At 41.2% G+C, this 22863-nt stretch overlaps 1 protein-coding gene across 4 annotated transcripts; it reads left to right on the forward strand.

The window, feature by feature from the left end:
- Positions 1 to 402: 402 nt before the first annotated feature.
- Positions 403 to 13703, forward strand: trim45 (tripartite motif containing 45). Of its 4 annotated transcripts, none has more exons than XM_046404562.1 (9): positions 403 to 1346; positions 2199 to 2487; positions 2681 to 2826; positions 3743 to 4059; positions 8455 to 8584; positions 9609 to 9723; positions 10097 to 10223; positions 11508 to 11698; positions 12082 to 13703. In XM_046404562.1, exons 1-8 carry the CDS (start codon positions 862 to 864, stop codon positions 11660 to 11662), a joined length of 1764 nt encoding a protein of 587 aa, XP_046260518.1. In that variant the 5' UTR covers positions 403 to 861; the 3' UTR covers positions 11663 to 11698; positions 12082 to 13703. The 4 variants fall into 4 exon arrangements, with proteins under 4 accessions (XP_046260518.1, XP_046260520.1, XP_046260519.1 ...); XM_046404564.1 differs by having other exon boundaries at positions 12204 to 13703; XM_046404563.1 differs by having other exon boundaries at positions 11508 to 11663.
- Positions 13704 to 22863: the final 9160 nt, after the last annotated feature.

Raw genomic sequence — 22863 nt, forward strand, 5'->3', positions numbered from 1 at the left:
ACCAGCACTGCATTTGTGACGCATCTATCGAACGTAGTAAGGGTTTAAAGATGTATTAATGTTTAGACAAGTTTGCAGAGTTCCTTTCTCACTTTCTGACTCTCTTCTGGTAATTATAGCAACAGGTGAGCAAACGAAACACACTATTACCGTTAAGGTCTTGTCATAATTCGTCAGTTCAGTGTGAAAATGCTACAAGTTATATCTTTAATAAATGCAGTGAATTTTAGTTGTTCTTCAATGGATTAATTCTAATTGATTGGTAATTAAGGGACTAACAAGCTGCTGTGTGAATGTTTTCGGATTTTGTGCGTTTATGAAACAAAATTTTTAATTTTCCTATCATAGAATTAGTTTTAAAACCAAGACGAGACATCAATTATGCCATTGAAGCAGATATTGTATAGTTTTTGGAAAACAAAAACCCAGTGAACTCCAGACTGTTCACATGATTATCCAAAAGAAATCTGCCCTATTGTAAACATACTGTTCTGTGCTGCCAGTAGATGGGGACAGCCAGAGTCCCAGTCCGGCATCAAAGAGTTCTGGGAAGTCTTGGCCCACCCTTAATAGTCCGTTAGAGGCTTCCCATTGGTCTGGTAGTAAGTGAGGTGTCATATGTCCCACGGAGCTGTGAACGCAGCCTACTTCTCCAGAGGGATAGTGGAGTTTTCTTAAGGGATAGTAATCAATGAGGTGCAACTCAACTACCGTGTTAACTTATGGTTTAGTGTCACACTAGAGGATATTATGTAGCAGAAAGTTTCAGGAGCAGTTTTCAGTTGTGACAGGTTTGTAGGTTTCAGGGTGGTAACGGTATTCGCAGCTTTGTTTTTGGCACCAGAAGTCACCAAAAACACGATGTCGCAGTTTGAACAGAAAGAAAACGCGGAGCAGTCAGTGCTCACCTCGGAACAGCAACGAAACGGAACCTTGGTGAACCCGAGAGCGGTTTGTAACGTGTGTAAACGTTTGTACCGAGACCCGAAAATCCTCCCCTGTCTGCACACCTTCTGCTCCGACTGCATCGGCCAGCTGGAGCCGTTCTCGGTGTCTTCGCGCTGCAGTCGGGACGGACTGGAAGACAGCCGGGGCGAAGCGGTGGAAGAGGACCGAACAGCCGTCACTGTCACGGTGCTCTGTCCCGACTGTGACTCCGAGGTTGACATCCCTCCTTCGGGACCGGAAGGGCTGAGCACCGACCACCTGGCGCTGGACGAAGTATTCCTGGAGACCCTGGTGACGGACGGCCCTCTGGGATGTGACCTGTGCGGCGAAGGAGGCGCCGAGAGCCGCTGCGAGGTCTGCTCCGTCAACCTGTGCGAGTTCTGCTGCCAGGCGCACAGGTAGAGTCTGTCCTGGTTCTCTCTGCCCGCAGAGCTACGTAGACTGACTTCTGTTCGGTTTTATACACTCGTTGCTTTTACACTTTCATATAGGCGAGGTATGTTTTAATCTGTTTTCTGTCAAGCTAACAGGCACGCTACATAGACTAAAGTATTGCGGCACCTGACCATTACACCAGCAGGGACTTTGATGGCATCATATTCTAATTACATAGGCGGCTTTGCAGCTATAACAGCTTCCGCTCTTCTGAGAAGGCTTTCCACATGAGTGGAGTGGGGTGTTTCTGTGGGAATTTGGTGCCCATTCGTGTAGTAGAACGTTTGTGTGATCAGGCACTGATGCTGGATGAAATGGAATGGCTGAAGTTCTTCCACACCAAAACTCACCAAACTCATCCAACCAGTGTGTTTATGGACTTTGCTTTGTGCACTAAAGAAGGCCCTTTTCTATTCCAGCATGACTTCCTTAACTGAAAGTAAGGGGCCCACCCCAACCCCTGAAAACAGCCCCATATCACACGTGAGTTAGCGTATGTAACGTTAACTTTCTTGAGCGAGCTGAACAGAGTCTCCAGGAAGTCATTGCTCTTACTTCCAGTTGATGGTTTGAGACCACTGCCTTTACATAAAGATGGACAACATGCAAGCTCCCCAAAAGTGAAGTCAAAAACATCTCGAAAGAAAGGCTTCAAATCTTTCAGTCGGAGAGAAGTTTGAATCTGTTTTTAGTGTATGGTTCTGTTTCTGCTCTGTTTTGTTTTGTGCTGTCTGTTTGGTGTTTTTCTCTTTTTACCACATGTGAGGCTGTTCTCTGACCTGTATGTATCTGTGTCTGTTCTGTTCTGTATGCAGGCGGCAGAAGCGAACAGCGTCTCACTCTGTTCAGTGTCTGGTGGAACTGAAGTCTCGTGGTCGCCTTAGCCGCCCCGTCCTCTGCTCCCTCCACCCGAGCCAGGAGCTCCGGCTCTTCTGTCAGCCCTGCGACCTGCCCGTCTGCCTGGAATGTGCCGCCATGCTGCACCGCGACCACCGCTGCTGCCCCACTCGTGACGTTATCCATCGCCATGGAGACCGCATCCGAGAACTGGTCACAGGGCACCTGCGACCTCGCCTTGAGCGTCTGAAGGATTCGCTGCAGAAGGTGCAAGGGAGTCTGTTTGGAAAATTATTGCTCTGTCGACAAGAGATCACTTTCAGCTGTCGGCTTGACCTTTTTTCTGGCTCCATCCGAGGCTTTATGACAGCACTATGCTTTGATGACACGAAATCCTTCTCAAGGTCATAAATGATTTATCTCAAATATCTTATTTTACAACTAAATTCTCTGTCTACAGGTGGAAGATTGCCAGGAGGCTTTGCAGGCACGGGTGGATGAAACAGCGAATGAGGTGAGGGCATTTGCACGAAGCTACGCCAGCGCTGTGGAAGCCCACTGCCTGTCTCTGCTGCATCGCCTGGAGGAGCTCCGTGTCCAACGCAGGTTTGCCAATAATGTTATGAATATTCTTTTGGGAAATGAATGAAGTCTCCGAGTTTTAGAACTATGCGTGGAGTAGAATCTTGAAACTCCCTGCTCACACTGTGACTCGTCGCCACTCAGTTTGGGAAAAAGAAAAAGGTTTTTCTGACCTCTGGCCACCATGTGGAGGGAGAAAACAAACAAGCCAGATAGTCACAAAGCTGTGGCATTCAACATGTTATTACATATTATTATTCTTTTCGTTACAGTCTCGAGCCAGCTGTTGTATCAGTAGTAATTTGTGCCTTTATACGTATCACAAAATGCTGAATGCTTTATTTGCCATCAACATGTATGATACTCATCTTGTCATTTTGCTGTCTTGCACTATAATATACAGTATTATCTTAAGTCCACAAGCCTGTTTTAATTGAATTAACTGCTGAAGCACTGAATCAAAGACAAGGTTGTCTTCATGGGACAGTAACATTTATCTCACTTTCAGGTTGTTGATTTACTCCTAACTAATAGTTTGTAATTTGACAAACTATTTGAAATAGTTTTTTCCCCAAAGCCTTGAGGGTCTTTATCAATGAAAAAGAGTCCATAACATCTGAGCAAACTCATTCTGCTGATGAAAAATGTGAGATGTGATTGTCACTATTATTTCTGAGATAAAGCCACAAACTTTCTTGCTAAATTTGAGAATTTGTCTGTTGTGAGTTCACCGTAAAACAATACGTGCATTCTGAAAGTCACACAGGTATTTTGAAACATTACTGAAGGACAAATAATTCTTTCAAGAAATTAATGGTTTGTGGAAAAAAGTGCCATTTGTAATGGGAATATCTTTCGAGATTCTCTAAGCATATTTCTCCTCAACAGATACAAACAGGCCACCAAGGTTTGCAGCATTCACACTGTGTTTGTCTAACAGGAACCAGCTCCACCTGCAGAGGGCGCAGCTGCAGCAGGCTCTGTTGGACATCCAAAACAGCGTTGAGTTTGCAGAGAGGCTACTGACCTGCGGCTCAGATGCTGAGATCCTCAGCGCCAAAGGTGTGACCCTCAGGAGACTGACCAGTCTGGCAGAGAGCAGCTTTGACCCACCCCCAGCTACTGTCGCCCCTGACGACGGCAGCAGCATCAGCTTCATGCCCAGGGAGCCAGCAGGGGAGGTGGAGGGCTACCCGGTGGTCGGAGTAATCAACTCTAAGACAGTGGACCTCAGCAAGTGCACCATTGTAGGAGAAGGTAAACCCCTCCAGCTGCCAATGTGTTCTATTCTGTTTACATTTATGTCAGGACTCTCTTTTGCCAGTTCTCACAGTGTCTACGTTTTAGTGGTGTTTTTTTCTATACAGTTATGTTTTAGTTTTAGTTTTAGTGGGAGCAGCTGCATACAGGCTGGTGGGGATGTGGAGGTGATCGAGTAAGGATTTGGGAAAGGGGATGGGGTCAGTGTACAGAGTTCTCCTGCAGCAGTTAAACACTATTGTTACCTTCCTGAGTGCTTTGGCTCAAAGGCAGAAATTCCTCTGGGACTGAAGGAATGTTGAGGTGATTCAACAGGCCCAAAGGCAGGGATGTTTACACACAAACATAGCAGGCACACACACACACACGCACACGCTGTGAAAGAGAGAAAGGAAGCCTACAAGTGACATTACAAGTGGCTACAGGACATAATGTCATGTAGTCCATCCACCAGGGGTTTACAATGGAAGAAACACACACACTGCCTCATTGAGCAACATGACCAGCTGCACCTCCTGAACTTACTTTTTGTGAAGTGATTATTTTTGCTGCCTGCTACGTACAGTCAATTCACACAAGAAACCAATACTATAAGAAGAAGTAAACACAAGAAGCATGCATCAAGATATTTTGTTTTCTTGCTGTCCAGAGTGTTTAAATTCAGTCTGCATAGAAATGAAAAACGGATTTGAACCATGCCTGAGACCAAAACAGCAAGACAGAAGTGCTGTAGGAATTTCACAACAAAGGTATATCTGAATCAGTGTATCGCACCCCTAAACATTATTAAAAAATAATATTAATCCACAGATTTATTGACAATAAAAGTTGCATCCCTAAGAAATTACACATTACTCCGCAGAGCACATGTGGGTGTTGTAGTCATCTTCTGTTATCCCTCTTAAAATGATACCCTTGTGCACAGGCAGCCAGCAGAGATTTGTAGCAGCTTGTCTCCATGAAAGGCTCACCTTTAAGTAGTGTTTGTCTGTGAGGAACATGGAAAACCACAGCAAACAAGCACTTCTGCTTCTGAGTTGTCTAGGTGTCAAAGACAAGTGTATTGTTGTTATGTTTGTCAAAAGGTCAGTCCCTGTATTATGTGGAGCATTTATTTGGATGCTAGCCCGTGTCCGTATTAGACTGCATGCATTTTGTTTGGGACCATATAAAGCAGTAGAAATTTCATTTCCACACTTTTTCTTTTCACGTTGACTTCTGAAAATGCATTTTTTTTATGCAGGTTTGGGCATTAAAAACCCACAATATCACTATTTCGGCTAAACCATTTATTTTTTCTATTTTAAGTACCTCCCAACTTCACTTCCAACAACCTCATCAGCTTGATGCAATGTGACACTTGCATTTAAGGGGGCAGGTAAAGGCAAGATATCTGTGTTAACTACTGGAAAGCAGAATTCAGGGAGGCTTATTGCGATTATCCCCTCTTGGTGTGATAAGGGGGGGGGGGGTTCAAGTGGTGGATTTAGAACCAGAGGCTGTGCAGAACAGGTGAAATGTGGGCCAGAACAGCTGCGTCTGTAATGGTGACAGCTGCCGGATACTGGACTAAGCAAGCACACATGTATTTCACAGATAATTTACACCCATTAGTAGAAGCAGTGATAATAGTAATACAGCTAGTGGTTCAAATGATGGTAATAGATGAAGAGATGTTTTTTTTCCATGACAATGGTAGTAATTACTGCTCTCAATGCCTTAGTCGAGTAAAAGTAGCTAGAGTATAAAGGTAATATTCCCCTTTATATATATGTCAATGACTGATATGTTTTTTCAGGGCTGATGCAGATTGTTAGCATGAGGAGACTGATAACTTATATTTGGAACTGATGTACATTTGTGAGCAGCATGGTGATGCAGTGTTTAGCAGTGTTGAGGATTTGCAGCCAGAGGATTCAAATCCAGTTCTGGACCCTTCTGTGCAGAGTTGTTCTCCCTGTGCCTGCGTGGGTTTTCTCCGGGTTCTCCAGCTTCCTCCCACAATACCAAAAACATGCACATTAGGTTAACTGGCTACTCTAAATTGCCCCTAGGTGTGAGTGTGTGGTTTTGTCTGTGTGTCAGCCCTGCGATTGACTGGCTACCAGTCCAGGGTGTACCCCGCCTCTCACCCGTAGTCAGCTGTTGTCTGCACTCCATTTTGTCGGCTATCAGACTGAAAAAAAAACACTAATACTGATAAGTAGAAAAATGCTGATCATTGGCTGGGTCAGTATTGGGTCTATCCCTAATATAAAAGTTGTTTTTTTAGGTGTTAGGCCTAATAGGCCTCACGTCGAATGTGAACAAAGATACTTCATGCAGTCAGCAGACTCCATTTACCAAAAAAAATATACAATGTCATTGGCCTCATCCTAACAGGCTCCAGCTAACAGGAGATTCTGTCAATCAAACACATCCTGTAGAGTAGAGTAGAGCTTTAGAAAATGACCTGTGTGTTAATTGATAAATTAGCTCAATCAACGTTAGTGCTTAGTTTGAGAACTGCAACTAATAGTTGCAATGTATAATAATCATATTTTATCATATCATATTTTCTATTGATTGATTTGTTTAAGGTTAGCAGACATTAGCTGTGGTTAGCCACTGTAGGTCATACAAGGCTAAATGAGCCTATGACAGCAAAAACCCAAAGTGTACGGAATCAACTTTTCATTTATTAAAAACAGAAACACAATAGAATAGAAGGAAAGAATTACTTCATTTTCTTTTTCTTTGAAATGTAAGTTCCCCTTTAATAGTGTTTAATAGAGTTTATCTGTGTAACCTGTACAGAAAGCCTTTGCAATCAGACAAAAATGTCAAATTAACTAATATTTACAGTACTTGGATTAATGTACTTCCTTACTTCTGTCTCCAGTAGGCATTTTTTAGTGACTTCAACAAACAACAATATGGCAGCAACTACAACTTAAACTACACTCTGAACATGTAGCCATGGTTTGCATGTGCCAAACCATAAAAGACAAGAGTCTGAGAATTTTATATGTTGGTAAATTAATGTGAATATTTTTGGACTAAGTCACGCTAGTTGGTTCCCCTTGCTTTTAATCTGTACGCTAAGCTAGTCTAAACATGTTCCAGTGCTACTCTGTGCTACACACAGGAGATTGATGCAAATGTTCTCATCATAATTTCAGAAAGAACGGAAATGAAACTGTCTCAAAAGTTTCTTTAAAGGTGTCCTGGCAGAGTTTACTGTAACGGTGCTAACTGCTAACAGCAACAGCTTCGGCGACAGTAAGGGTAATAGTTGTCATACAAGTGTTGTAGCTGTAATAGATGGAGCAGAACAGTATCGGTGGATGTGGTTTCATTAGCAAAAGTAGCAACAACCCTCTGCAGCTGCTGGACAGCACTGAAAATAACAGATGAGTACATAGTGTTGGATCATTAGCTATGGAGCAGCTAATAGAGTCTGACAAGAAGATGCAAAGCAACATTAATCACTGATATAAACACAAATGATGTTGGCTTTTACATGACAGCAACAGCATACCAGCTGATGAATACTTTCAGCCCAACAGAACAACAGAACAAGTTAATGAAACACTAAATAATGATGTGAGCTTCTGGAACAGTCTGGTCAGCAGTACTGAAGCCAGCTGTGAGTGTGTTCAAGTGGCTAACCACTGTATGTTTAGAGGGAAACTTTCTTACATAAGCACCCACTAGGGGGTTGTTTGGTAGGAGAGATTGTGTGTGTGTGTGTGTATAGAGTCAGGGGCAGATGTCTTAAGCATCTCCATTTTGTGGCGTGTCTGAATGATGAAGTGCCTCTGTTAATGTGATGTTCCGAGGCGAGAGAGACAAATCCTACGTTTGTGTGTAGATGTGTGTGGCTGTCTTTCCACCTCTTGTTTGTTTGCAGAGATTGTATATTTATAACAGGGTCCGATTTTTATGCCTTTAAAGCTTTAGAGCTTGTGCATGTGTGTGTGTTTTGTTTTTTTTTTTTTTGAGTGTGCATCAGTCATCAACATTGATTAATGTGCTGATTTTTTTTTGTATCATTTGAATCATTGATTTAAAAACCCAAAGCCTATTTACTATCATAAATGACAAAGAAAAACAGCAAATCCTGATGTTGAAGAAGCAGGAACCAGCAAAGGTTGGATGTATTTGCTTGAAAACAATGAAAAGAAAAAAAATATATATTTGCAAACTGATTTTCTATCGATTGACTAATCAGTTAATCGATGAGTCATTGCAGCTCTATGCATGCACACACATCTATAGGTGTGTTTATTTTGTTGTGTTTGGTTCAAATGGACATTGTACATTGATAGATTTATTGCATATGGGTGCACGCATGCTGATTAGTGCATCACCTTGTCCTCTAACCTCTAACCCCACCCCCACCGGTCACAGGTCTGCAGAGGGGCATGGAGGGCCAGCAGGCTCACTTCACCCTGGTGTGCAGAGACACATCTGGGCAACAGATGGCACATGGTGGAGAGCATGTCTTGGTCAGCATCGTTCACAAGGAGAAGAAAAGCTGGTGAGTATTAGATGGCTTAGCTTACTGTGTCAACGTTTTAGCTTTCCAGAACCTGGTGGAAGATGGAGCTACAACCAGACGCAAGGCACTGATGGCTCTGTTGTTGTGAAGTGAAGTGGCTTTTTCATGGAGTGCAACGAGGTTTTATTATCTCAGGAAGATGTGTGTCATTAACACTGCAGTTGTTCACTGTCTGCCACCCAGCTGCTCCGAGCAGGCCGACAGAGCACTCTGCACCTGTGTACTGTGCTATTTTTGTACCTTTGGTGGAAGGAGCAGCACGTGTATACACCTCTTCAAAATCACACAGACAAGGGCTATTCATGGTTTGCTTGTCTGTTCCAAGCATTCTTCACTGATAAAAAGTTATTATATTCCCTTAATGTCAAAGCTATGAATATTTGTATGTGATGAATACGTAATTTTCCATCATCCCTTATTAACAGATAGAAGACACGAATGGCTGCTTCTTAATTTATTAGCTTTTACAGATATGTGACAGCAGCATGTGCGTTCCATCTGCAGCCTGTAATTAGAGTGATGTGCATTATCAATTCATAATTACTTGCACCAGATCTCCTGTAGTTGACTTGCTACAGTCTAGTGCAACCAGCGCCAGGCTGTTGCTACATCACCACACAATCCCGTCCTCCCGCACACACCCGGCCTGTTGGTTACAGCTCAGTGATTCACGCAGCCAACGCTAATAAACAAACTTATTAGCAGTGTTGGAGACGGTGACAACATGTCTTACCGACACCGTGAGGCGGTGGAGCAGAGTCACAAATGGTCAAACAACTGTGTCGATTAAATTTCCAAACTTGAACTTCTGCGGGGAGTTGTGAGCGTCGCTTGTCTGTGTGAGAAGAATCTGGTAAGGCTTGGTGGACAAATCACCCTTCATCAACTGATTCACAGTGTTGGTGATGATTTGAATACAAACAAGAATCAAACTGAAATGAAATGTTGGAATGAAGTATGTATTTATAGTATTAATGGGATGGTTTGCTCTCGTCTCGCTCAGCGCAGTGGAGGCGACAGTGACTGACAACAGTGACGGATCCTACAGCGTTTCATACGCGCCTAAAGAGCCAGGAGTCTACTCAGTGTGGGTTTGTGTCAAAGCCCAACATGTCAAGGTACAAAACCAACTCCCTGAGTCTGTAACACAATGTAACAATGCAGAGAATTTATTTACTTTTTCAAAACAGATGTTAATAATTATGTGTTGGCACTTGTTCAATGTAAAGCAGGACGGAGCTGCGGTGTTGCCAGCAGCTTACAGCGTACTGCCTCAGGCCTGTTAACGGCATCCTGACAAATTTAATCATTGTGGACAAAATTCTCTTCGTGCCAACACAAAAACAAACAGGCTGCCTATCACAGCTCTGTTGCTTGATAAGTAAAAGACTGTTTGACATCTTGAGTTAAGACAATGTGCTCACTTTTGTGTTTTTGTTTGCTGTTGGCTTGTATCGACATAGACAGACTCTTTGCCTTCTCACCCTGCAGGGCTCTCCATTTACTCTGAAGGTGAAGAGGAAGTTTAGGCGTCACAGTGGGACATTTCACTGCTGCTCCTTCTGCTCCAGTGGAGGAGCCAAAGAAGCTCGCTGTGGCTGCCCGGGAACCATGCCAGGTATCATGAAAATGTCTCCTCAGAAGGATAGTTTTCGGTCAGTCAGTTTTTCACAATGAACAAAACAAAAAAATGCTACGCTTTGTTTACAAGTTGGACCTGGAGAGAGAACACGTGGAGAAACAATATGAAGCAGAGGCTTTTTGCATTATTAGACATCATCATCTGTTCTTTCTCAGCAGAATGATTTCCGTTTGTTGCAATAGTTCTTCTCAATCATGCAAACGTGATGCTTTACAATACAATTTAACTTGTTATAAATATTCATTTACTTTTTTATGAATCATCAATATTTTCAATAAGAAGCTGTGAATGTCACCATCACAAACATCACTTTTCTCCTCATGTAAACCCAAAGTGTCCACAGAATCACAAAGTAAGGTGGAAGTAGAATAGAAAAAATTAACTAAATAAAACTTCAAAGGTTCTTCTGACACTGATGCTGATCATACATTAAGAATATTTGAAGGAAAATGTTTCCCTTTGGGTGTAAGCACAAGACTGCAGAAATGCCTCACGACATTAATGCACAGATGGCCTGAAAGCATAGGGACAAACAAAGATTCTGTAGATTAGTTTTATTTGTCTGATTCAAATTGTTTTCTGTCCTGTGCTTATGACATAGATCCCACATTTTTTTGCAGGTTGGGGAAAAAAAAGAGAAAAGAAAAGAAAAAAGTTTTCTTAGGTCTCCATGTTCTAAACAGGACCAAAAGCATTCATGTTTTCATCCAAATGGGTTTGGGGTTTTTCCCTCCACAATAATGTGTGTTAATCAGCAAGTCAGTTCAAAGAGTAGAGTAATATAACACGACTGAGTATTTATATCACAGTTTACAATGGTTACTTTTAATTTCAATTGGAATACACTGCTTTTGTTATGTTCTGTGTTCGAAATGTAACTTTGTGCCAGCAGAGTTTTTTTTTTCTTCATTTCTCTTTTTTGCCCCATACTAATGACAGAACAATGTGGTATGTGTTCCTGTGCAATCATATGCACCAGGAAGTCATATAGCTTTGTTAATGTATAAATTATTAAATAACCAATTGGAGCTGCGTTAGCTGGAGAGTTGAGCACATCAGGATTATTATTATTATTATTTTTAGTCTGTCTTTGTGTTTTTTTTCCACGTGTGAAACTTGAACTGCTGTTCTTGTTTACTGGCACGTGTGTCTTCTTTCTTACTCTGTTGCTCACATATAAATCAACTCTGATTTCAGTGATTTTATCTCATCGACTCTCTCACACCCTGGTTATTTTTTGATGTGTCTGTCTGACTGCAGGTGGATTTAAAGGTTGTGGTCACGGTCATAAAGGACACCCTGGGAAGCCCCACTGGTCTTGTTGTGGCAGCACCGTAGAGCAGTCCGAGTGTTTGCCGCAGAGTGTGTTGGCTGCAGTTTCCCCCCACGGTCACCTGCGAACTGTCGAGCTCTGAGGTGACACAGAGACAACACCTGTCAACATGATGCAAGTTAGTAAAAGATGGCAGCAACCAAAAGCTTAGAGCAGCTGGGGGTGTAAGCTCAAGGTTGTCGGTGTAAGGCTTGGGCAGGCTTGATAAGGTCAGAGAAGGAAAGTGAAGCTCATGTACACACACAGTTTTCTGGCAGGATGGGACAAACAGACACAATGTATTTTAAACAAAGAAAGATAACTTATGTAGGCAGCTAAGACACACTTTAGACACCAGCAGACAGATTGGTACAGTGATGCTGTGAGACACTTTTTACAAAGAACTCAATATATTGCCTTTATGCCAAATTTATAAGAAGGCACAAATGATTCAGAATTAGCTGTAGAGGAAGTCGGGTTAGTAGGTGGTCCTCCACTCTGAATCAGTTTTTTTGCCTTAAGCTCTGCCTAGGAAACACAATGCTCCAGTCACAGCAGCACGAGTGTCCTCCTCCATCAAATGTTCAAAGCTTTGCTGAAGGGAACTTTACAGAAGAGACAGTTCTGCTTTTTCATCTTTTCAGCTATCTTCCGGTCTCAACCTTGAAGCTGCTGTCGAATCTCAAAGGTGCTGAAAACAGTTTCGTATCATAAAATGTAAAACTCAGCAAAATAGAAACATCTGGAATCAGACTGTGAACCTTCAATGTTTTTATATCTTTTACATCCTTCAGTCAAGGGAAATATTTTATGAAACATAGTGCCTCAAAAACAATCCTGATGCTGAAAATGATATGAGCAGTAGTCCTCATTAATCTGCACTGTTTTTTTTTTTTTTGAGTACACAGAATTCTATAGTTAGCATTTAGATTCCCATGAATGACGATTTCATTTTAAATGGTGAAGTACAGTAATTATAAGTAATTATTCTCTCTTTAGTGGTACAAAACATATCAATAAATCACATTAAAAGGAACCTCAACAGAGTATTTGTTTTTGAGAAATAACCCGAAGTACGTAAAAGAGTGTATCAAGAAATACATTTACTGCGTTATTTCACGATACACACTGCAGTTTATTTGTTTGTACGCATACTTAGTTAGCTGTGGGCACAGACTTGGTCAGCTGTTGGTTGATGGGCATATATTCCCAATAAATACCAAGTAATTGATATTTATATTATTATTACATGCTCATTTCAGATACTTACTTTTTTGAACAATAATCACGTATTAGTATTAGTAACAGGTGCTTATGTAGAAATTACTTTTGTAATGAATAATTATGTTTACAGCATCTAATATAAAATTGTTTCATGGTACTAACTACACTTAGGTGTAGTACATTTGGTTAAAAATAAATAACAACCAATACCTGGTGGATATAAGCAAAGATTAGATTCCATTGGTGAGTTGATGCTTTTATTTTGGCGACACACACTGTTTGTGAAGACTAAATGTGTATTACTTCCTGCAATACACTGTGCCTGTAAATTCACTCTTGGTTAGTCTGACACTGATGTCAGTCCTGGGTGCTTGATATTATTTTGAATGATGAGGAAGTTGTGCACTGAATCAGGATTTTCCTTCATTAGCGGTGCCTTCTCAGACAGGGTGGCTTTATCAGGGAAACACTGTGACCGAGAAGGTGCGGTCAGCCTCCTCTCACAATACAGAGTTGTTCCCTTCCAGATGCTGCGTCACATTATTGATTTCAAACCACAAACGGGGAAGTCATAATGTGGCATTTAATTCCTTCATTTTCTGGACTCTGAATATAACATATATTTAGTGTAAGTACCAGTATATTTATATATATATATATGTTGTTATTTTGCACTGACAATCTGCTGAGTATTAAGATGAATAGAAAAACAGACTTATGGAAATACATGACATGAGGATTATCTTTTTTGTTTTGTTATCCAAAAATGACAGGGAACTTCTGCAACGCTGTACGTTGTTGCTGTTTGCAGTGTGTACATTCATATAAGTGTTACCCAATACTTTTTTGTGCTTCACAATGTTTTACTGAAACCTTTAAGCCTGTACAATCACAATAAACAGGCTTATTTCTCAATGCAATCTAAATCGTGCTTATTTACATCCTTCTAAAATGGTGCCTGACAAGCTAATAAAACCCCACATGTGACACTATAGCTCATTAGCTATTAGCTCAGTAATTCTCCAGCCATTTTAACCCTCTTCTGTGCATATGGCAGCACAGTTAGTAATATTTAAATTAAGAAAACTCTGCTACATTTTTCACATTTTATCAATGTGAAAATCTTAACTTTAGAGAGACTTTAGTGAGTGAAACAAAGTGCAATTATGAAAGTGTGGTGAACAAATTTAGGATTTTGAAAATTTTGAAATTCTTCCCAGGCATGCTGAAAATTGCAGCATTAACAGCATTAACTCTAATTTTATATTGATTTGTGGAAAACCTGACTGAGTGTCTGCATATTTCAACACTTAGTGAGAGCCTTTTACAGCTCATTGTGCTTGATAGTACTCCTCCAAACCACTAGGTGGCAGGAGAGAGCTACTCTAGGGCTGCCTTTCCTCCCTCCCTCTCTCTCTCTCTCTCTCTCTCTCTCTCCAAGCTGGTCTATCCATTAAAGCCCAAAAAGCTAAAAAAAAAAACAACAACAAAAAAAACAGAGCTACTTTTTTGTGCCTGCTCTTCCAGAACTAATGATCATGCCCCTCTGCCTGTGACATTACATTTTCCTTGCTTGTTCCTACAAATCATTCATAATCACTGTTCTCAAAAGCTGTCTTTACCAGAGCCATTCCAAGCTAAGAGGCTCCTGATGAATACTGCATTATCGTGAAAAATGTCTTAAGCGGTTTAAGATTGACTCTCTTATTATAAATGTTTGATGAATGGGGACCCGTTCGGCTAAAACCCATCATCACAGAGGAAGTGACATCAGCAATGTCAGTGGTGACACGGCTAAGTCAAACACTGTAATTGTTAAGTTACAGTAAATTGGAAAGGAGTGATTAGCTGAATGGCAGTTAATGCTGGGAGGAGAGGGGTTATGTCTGTAAATTGGAGGTCACTGTGGATAAAGACACACCTACACACACAGACACACACTCAAACACTTCCATTAGGTGAGGCCGGTTGTGGGTTAAAGATGATCGAGTGGTTCAAAACCTGCCTTTATTATTGATTTGTCACTTCCTTCACTCCGTCCCTTCTTTCAGTGAAGTCGATCTAGTGAGAACAAAGCAGGCTAACGCACACACACACACACACACACACACACACACACACACACACCAAACTGAGCAATGACAGTGCACTGCAAATGGCAGGATGCTCCCTGTGGCTGTGAACTCCAGAGAGAAGGACTCATGCCAGACCTCATAAACCATCACTGAGCTCTCCTCTAATGTACCTTGTAATTGAGAGCACCAACGATCATGATACAATATTGTCTCGCAGGTGAGAGACATCTTTTCTTATGTTTGATCTTTTTCATTTGCTGCTTTTTACATTTTCATGGTTTGCCTGTCACAAGTATCCACAAAGAGTCATTGAAAGTTCAGCTGCAGAATAGCCCACAATAGTCTTGAATCACCCTGATGAACAACCAGAAGGAAGGAGCGTGAGGATACACAGCGTGTCAAGATGTGTCATTATAATAATCATCATCCATCCATCCATTTTCTATAACGCTTATCCGTCAGGGTCGTGGGGAATAATCATCATAAACCTTCAAATAAAGGACTTGATTTTACATAAATACATGATATTGGACTTTTTAGATTTTATATATATATATGTACATATATATACACATATATATAAAGCAAACTCGGAAACTAGGAGCAAATTTAGTTTTTAATAATAAGTTAGTAGTCAGTGCTTTTCAGGAGAAATAAGACACAGATGGACATGTTATACTGTGGGATTCATGTCTTCGTCTGGTTGCTGTGTACCAGTTGGATGGGAGGTAGAGAAGATCTGCTAAGGCGGGTGTGCGAGACTTTACGGCAGTGCAGGGGACTCTGGGGACTATGCTTGGACTTAGTCTCAAGCTCTCAAGCTCTCAAGCTCTGATCTATAAATCTCAAATCAATTTATGATGATGAGATCACAGAGAAGGCAGAGAGGATTGAAGGCAGGCAAACAATCTCAAACCCACAAACAAAACAAAACAAAAGAAACAAATGTTGTAATTTTCTCCTTACACCTTTAAATGATCACAGGTTGTTCATAAAGTTCATGCAAAGTTAACAGGCTTGGACACATATGTGTCCCAGACTGCAATACCCCTACATAACCAGCAGGAAAATCACGTAGGTCAAGTCTGGACTTTGCTAAGAAATTGGATCATTTCCAAGTCAAAGTAAGGTTTTAGCAATTTTACCATTTCAACTTTATAAATGAGGTCCCAGGAGGGATTTGACAGAACAGCTTTAGAGTCTGATTGCTTTGTTAGAAGAAGTACAAGTGAACCAGTGATTGGACATGGTGCTCACTTCTTAGTCTGGGTTTAACATAATTCCAACAGTCTCTGCACTGGATTTAAGTTTTTGATTCATGCAGGACTGAGGGGTAGCATATCTTTACTTTTCCTCCATCCTGTGGCACAAAATAGAAAGGGATAGCTGTGTGTGTTATTGCTCTCATGTGAAAATGCTAATGGAAAAGTCTAAAAAAAAAACAAAAACAAAAGGGTCAGATTTGACATGCTGATGATGTCACTGATTGCAGTACTTGAGTTTTTCCATTTTCTGCTGCTTTACTTACTACACTACACTAAACTGTACGTTTTACTCCACTAAATTTATTTAACAACTTTGGTGACAAGTTACTTTGCAGGGTCAGATTCATATTCCAAATTATATTTAATAAATAGATTATGATGTGTTATTTCAGATTAAGATAAACTTTATTGATCCGTGAGGGATAATTCACAAGCTACACTGGAGAATAAACCTTGTAGACCACCTCTACTACCTTCAACATTGATGGGTTGAACCACTTAATGCATCAGTAATTATAATGCAATAATATACATTGCTCTTATATGAGTCATTTTGCATAATGAGTATTTTAACTTTTTGTACTTTAAATATACTTTTGCTGCTCATACTTTTGTACTTATATAGAAAAAAAATGTAAATACACTATGGTATTACTACTTTTACTACTAAGTAACTGCTTCTTCCACCGAGCTGATGCTAAAAACATTCACTGAAAGTCCAAAAGTGGTCAACATGTTCATTCCCTCATTGTAAAGTCTAAAGAAATGACCAAACTTTCAAACTGGGACAAGGACACAATGCATATAAAGGCAAGAACAGAGGATCCATAGAGTAACCTGCCACAGCATCATGTCACCTCAAATCCAGTGTTGTGACAGCACCTGACATTCTTCTCTGAGAGACACTTTATCTCAGGGCTGCAAGAGAGCAACACTGCTTTCCATCATTGTGAAGACCACACACACACACACACACACACTGTACATAGGAGGTCACCTGAAATGCACTGCAAGAATACGAACACAGTGTTACAGAACTCCTTGTTGGAGGGTTCCCTGTGTGATGAGCTGTTAATAATTCATCTTGATTTGTTAAAATTAGCGTGGTGTCAATAATTCACAGGCATCACAGAATCTAGTTGCCAGAGCAAGTTATGTAAGAGATGATGCAAACCCCATCAACACTTGACATTAAAGGCAAGTGAGCCATGCTGACAAAGAAGTGCATATAAGATCAGATAAAAACCAGTGTTTGCCTGAGAATCCCTCTGTGCCTGCATGCATGGCTGTGTGACAAGCAGAGGCTGAGAAACATTCGGGTTGAAAACTGTGTAACCTGATTACAGCCGAGGTTAGGCCTTAGTCACAACAGTAATACAGTTACTGGGCTTTAAATGGAGCCTAAACAGCTCCCTCTGGAAACTAGTGGAGTTGTTAAAAGCCAATCAGGCTTGTTTGTTCAGAGCTAAGAGCACAGATGCACTGCTGACGGAGCAATATGAAGAGCTTGGCGTTCATATTGGAAGTCCACCATTTAGCATGAAACGTGCAAAGATTGTCACTAAGGGTCACAGGACTGGGACAGACTACACGATGGGCTTCATTAGTTTAGAGAACGTGCATCACTATACCTACAAAACAACGGAGCAATCCAATGACTAAAGCCTCAGAAAAGAAACATCAGCTTGTTCAGGACTATAAATTTTGACTGTGAAATGTTAGTATGACAGTCAGCTGCGGGAATATTAGGAAACTTAGAACAAAGAAAAGTCTTAGCACTCAGTTCTGATTTAGTTTGACTGTCAGCATTATTATTTTTAAATGTGGTCTTTGGTGCTTGTACAAAAGACGTCACGTGCAGCGTTCAGATAGAAATTCAAACCTTTAAGACAACATATGAAAGTGGCCAAAATCATAATTCAAAACATCGGATAAAATTCCATCTTATATAGATGTCGAGCTTTCAGACCCATTTACAAAATGCCTTACAAAACATAAAAACTACAGCTACAATTATACAAATATATTTTTTTTTTTTCCCAGAGATGATTCCTGTCAGTTTAAATAGTTCTTATCACACAGATGTATGTGCAAGTACTGATTTTTATGTTAGGTTTTAATTAGTTATTTGTTGCTATAAAGAAAGGGGGGTGAGACATCAGGATTGACAGCTGGGTGTATGGATGGGAATTCGATCCTACAGCTCTTCCTCAATCACTACTGCACATAGCTATTCAAACACTCACGCACAGAAATGCTATAGCTGCATGTATGGCTATTTGTCTGAAGATGCAATCTTGAAAAAGTTTTCCCGTTTCTTCTTATTTTTGTCTCATTATAATGCAAATGCTAATTTACAGCTGGCCCGTCTCTGCAACAATAATTATGGAGAATCTACAAAATATTGTGAGAATATTTGAATGAATATTTCATTGAATGGAAAGTAAACTCGCCGACTAAGGAAAAACAACTTGGAAAAATGTGAGTAAACAGGAAGCTACTCGGTCGAAGAGATTAAAGGTAATTTGGTATTTCACCTTTGCCTGCCTATAAAAGCCATAAATCACTGACAAAATGATAACCTTACCTCACATTGGATCCTCTACATTTTAAAGATATTGAATGATGATACCAGGGGACGTGTTTTCAAACGGGTAATGTATTGTTTTCCGATAGAACTGTAATTCAACACAAGTGACTGATCACTCTGTGGGAGCAGCAGAACAGGATGCAGAGTCAGAAAACAGCTACAGACCAGAACGAGTTTTATGGGACTGATAAACACAATAGATAGACAGTGACAATGCAGTAAGACAGATAAATACAAAGAGATTCATGCTGAATAAAGGGGATGCTTGTGTTAGTAATAGGTGAAAGGATTAATAGCCAGATAAGTAGTATGTTACACTACGTTCCTGATCTGCCAAAAAAATGATGCGGCTGTAACTAAGAATAATTTGTGTAATTCTGCCCCAGAGAATAAAGGGACTGGCATCTTAATAGAAAATGATGAAGTGACAGCGCAGGCAGCCTGCTTCTTCATATAGAAAATGTGGTGTCATCCAGATCTCAAGCCTGTAAAGCAGCGAAGGCTGGAAGGCCGCACTCTCAATCTCACCGCAGCGCAGCTTTTTCAATTACTCCAGCTACACATTGTTTTGCATGTAAAATGCAGTCCTGTTGTTTTCTTACACTCTTCCTCTGAATCCCTGCATGCCATCCTAATTTTCTATGCTTTTTATGACAGGATGAGGGTCATTTTGTCTCATCTCATCTTTTCACATTGCATTTGAGTTAAAACTGCAAAATGTGGCTTCTATTAACCGAAAAATGAAATGTCTGCTCTGACAAAATGATGGCTGGTGTGATGTGCAATTTACCTCTTATCAAGATAATGTGGACATATAAAATGAGTTTCCTGTTTTAAAGTCATGACTTCTGAAGGTTTCTGAACTTTTTTTAGTTCCAATTTTTATGTTGGATTCTAGGGCGGCACAGTGGTGCACTCATAGCAAGAGGGTTCCAGGTTCGAATCCCGGTCTGGGTTCTTCTGTGTGGAATTTGCATGTTCTCCCTGTGCCTGCGTGGGTTTTCTCCGGGTTCTCCGGCTTCCTCCCACAATACCAAAAACATGCACATTAGGTTAATTGGCTGCTCTACTTTGCCCCCACGTGTGAGTGTGAGAGTGTGTGGTTGTCTGTCTTTGTGTATCAGTCCTGCGATTGACTGGCGACCAGTCCAGGGTGAACCCCGCCTCTCGCCCGTAGTCAGCTGGGATAGGCTCCAGCTCCCCCGCGACCCTGATGGATAAGCGGTATAGAAAATGGATGGATGGATGTTGGATTCTAACTTCTCCAGATGTTTAGGAAACAATTAATAGGAAATATTAATAAATAATAAAGGATGTGTTACAAAATGATGCACAAGCTATCTGGAATCAAGAACTGAGTTTAAAACAATACTCATACTACTGAAAAACATGTGAAAATGCATATTGTGTGCATAAAGGTACGGCAGCTGGAACCAGATCTTGCAGGTGATCAGCTGTAGACTCAGTCTCCCTCTCCAGTTGGTCTCCCTCCAGCCTGTCCCCAGATTTCCACAAATTCAGATTGGAGGTTTGGCACATTCTTTTCCTTCCATCCTTTGGGAGCATTTGTTAGATTGGTAAGTATCCATACCCTACTGGATGAAGAAGATGTTCTTGACACAGCCATGTGGACAGAGCTCTGTTTATCTTCCCATCATGCCTCACTCTCCACAGGGACTCATCATCACTGTTCTTGGCAGTGTGGGAAGGCGCTGCATCGCACCATTAACTGGAATGTCAAAAATCAAGAGGTTGTTGTAGAGCTCATTCTCAGCACTATATGCAGTCATTTCCACTAGAGCGTGGGATTGACACTTGAGTCACACACATTGTCTGTATGGACACACACACACACTGTGCTGTCCACCAGGGCCAGAGGTTGTGGTTGACCTTGCCTGAGCGCTGACAGATTGGTTACTTCGGGTTCTCTGGTACAGTACATCATTCACAAGTTTGAAACCATCATGACTGACCAGCTCATCCTGTCAAATAAGAAGCTGAAAGATGAGCAGATTTCGGTTGTGTTCGCTAAGGTCTCCTGAAGACATTTTGTGTTCCTTTTGTTTTGTTTTCTACTATTTCTTTTCTTTTTCTATGAAAAATGAGTGCTTTTGTCATTGCAGCATTGTTCCTTCTGGGTGTGAAATGTGTTATAAATCCTTCCCAGCCAGCAATCCATCCCTCTGACAATGATAATCAAAGATGCATTGAAGCAAAGGACACCCTCCCTTCTCTCCCCATCTCATATCCCTCGTCTCTGCAACTTGGCTGTGGTTTGCAAACTGTCAGCCTTTTTGTGTCTGCTCAGCGCTTTTGGGTTTTTTTGTGTTTCTACTCGCTTCCACACCGGCCCTGGCATCAAACTCAACTGGCCCTTGTCGCTGAGGAGAGAGGGTGACTCATGGCGATGCCTCTCTGAAGGGAGGACTTCACAATGATTACGACGCTGCACACCACAGCACCGCCACTAACTCACTCACTGAGGGATGTCCTGTAAATCATGCATCCCAGTGGCCCCCGTTGTTGCTGCTGCGAGTGAGGCTGCAGCTGGTGGCAGCTCAAGGGCCTGGTGATGGACTCAGTGGCTGGCTGTCTCCACACTCAGCAAAATGCTGGCACTGTCTTTATGGGTGAACTTTGTGCACAGATAGATTACCTGCCAGAGAAAAGCTCACTTTGGTATGTGGGCTGAGAGTGCCACAGTGCAGTGCTAAGCTCTGCTTCAACATGGAGCATTCATGGTGAAAGACAAAGGGACAAGAAATACAGTCCTCATTTTCAAGCAGAGCACTGTGGTGATTACAGTGGCTCTGAATATTTTCACAAATCATTTTCTGAGCTTGACTGGGAGGTATATGCAGTGAGATATCTATCTATCTATCATCTGTCCATCTGTCTGTCTTGTCTTTGTTTCATTTGTCCAGGTTTTGACAATATCTGCTTCTGAGATTACTTTAGAATTTAAAAGTTACATTTAAACAAAATTCTGCGGCCATGCTACAGTTTGAGCTGGATGCCATTATCAGCATGTACAGACCTGACTGTGAGCAGTTGTCACTAAAATTTCTACCACAGATATAGTCCCTTTAGAGCTGTTTAAAGAATCTGCAGTGGTGCTGCAACAGTTCTTTTGCTTTTTTGCACACCCACTTAACACTGCAGGGCCTACAGACCACCTCATGCTTTCAATCATAAAATTGTAGGTTGTATGTTTATGTGGTCGCTTTGTACTCTACTTTTGTTATACCAGAGTAAGAGACTGAAGTTCAATGATCTAAGACTAGACACAGTGGAACATTTTGTCGGTGGCGTGTCTTTGACAGTTTGTGGTTCAGCCAGGTTTGTGGCCCTCACCCAAGTCACACCACAGGAAAGCCAGCTATTCAGCAGCAGGAGAAGTGTCATCGCTGAGGTTTCTAACAAATTACACCCTTCGCTCGCAGAGAGCACAGAGCAAGCTCTTGGCTGGGAATGCGTCTTTGGCCAGAGCGAAGAGAAAAGTGCCCTGAGAGTGAAAGAAATCCTTCTGAAAGCAAAGTGACACCTGTCTTATATTCAGCGGTGTCTCTCCGCTGAATAACAAGACAGAGCACATGCTGTCTGGGCCAAAATAAAAAAGAAAGGCAAGAGAGTCCTCAGCAAACACCAGGGGACTAATATCATAAATTGTGTCCTTCTTGGCAACACAGCTCACAGAGTGTTTTTGACAAGATTATTCAATTTTGTTCACCGATCATTTATGATGTATTGATCCAAGCAGGGTAGTGAATAGAGCAGGTGCTGCTGCATGTAGCTGCCAAAATATCACCAAGACATGAGCAGAATTTTTCTCTCTCGTGGTTCTCTTTTTTTAAAAAAAGTCAATCCAGTTGTTTGTCTGATCATTATTTTGTTTAATGGTTATACTTATTCAAGCCCATCATAATGTGAAAAGTTATGTCTGTACTTGACTGGTGAACTGTATACTGTATGTGCATTCCACTCCTATAAAAATGGCAGTTAAGTCTTCACTAGTGCTGCTTCATCCTCTTTAACCAAGAGATAAATTGCACTGAATATGATTTATTGAGGCTCTAGTAGAAAACTTTTCCTTACCTTTGCTTTCTACTCTTGTCAAAACACAGTTAAAAGATCTGCTCAAACATGTGTG

Source organism: Scatophagus argus, chromosome 11 (genome assembly GCF_020382885.2).
Source record: "Scatophagus argus isolate fScaArg1 chromosome 11, fScaArg1.pri, whole genome shotgun sequence".
NCBI classification, from domain to species: Eukaryota; Metazoa; Chordata; class Actinopteri; family Scatophagidae; genus Scatophagus; species Scatophagus argus.

Excerpts from the sequence above, each read along its gene's own strand:
- trim45 (XM_046404562.1), top strand. The coding sequence starts at position 862 with ATGTCGCAGTTTGAACAGAAAGAAAACGCGGAGCAGTCAGTGCTCACC. Across the intron at positions 8,585-9,608 it reads CACAAGGAGAAGAAAAGCTG|CGCAGTGGAGGCGACAGTGA; the intron begins GTGAGTATTAGA and ends CGTCTCGCTCAG. Across the intron at positions 9,724-10,096 it reads TCAAAGCCCAACATGTCAAG|GGCTCTCCATTTACTCTGAA; the intron begins GTACAAAACCAA and ends CTCACCCTGCAG.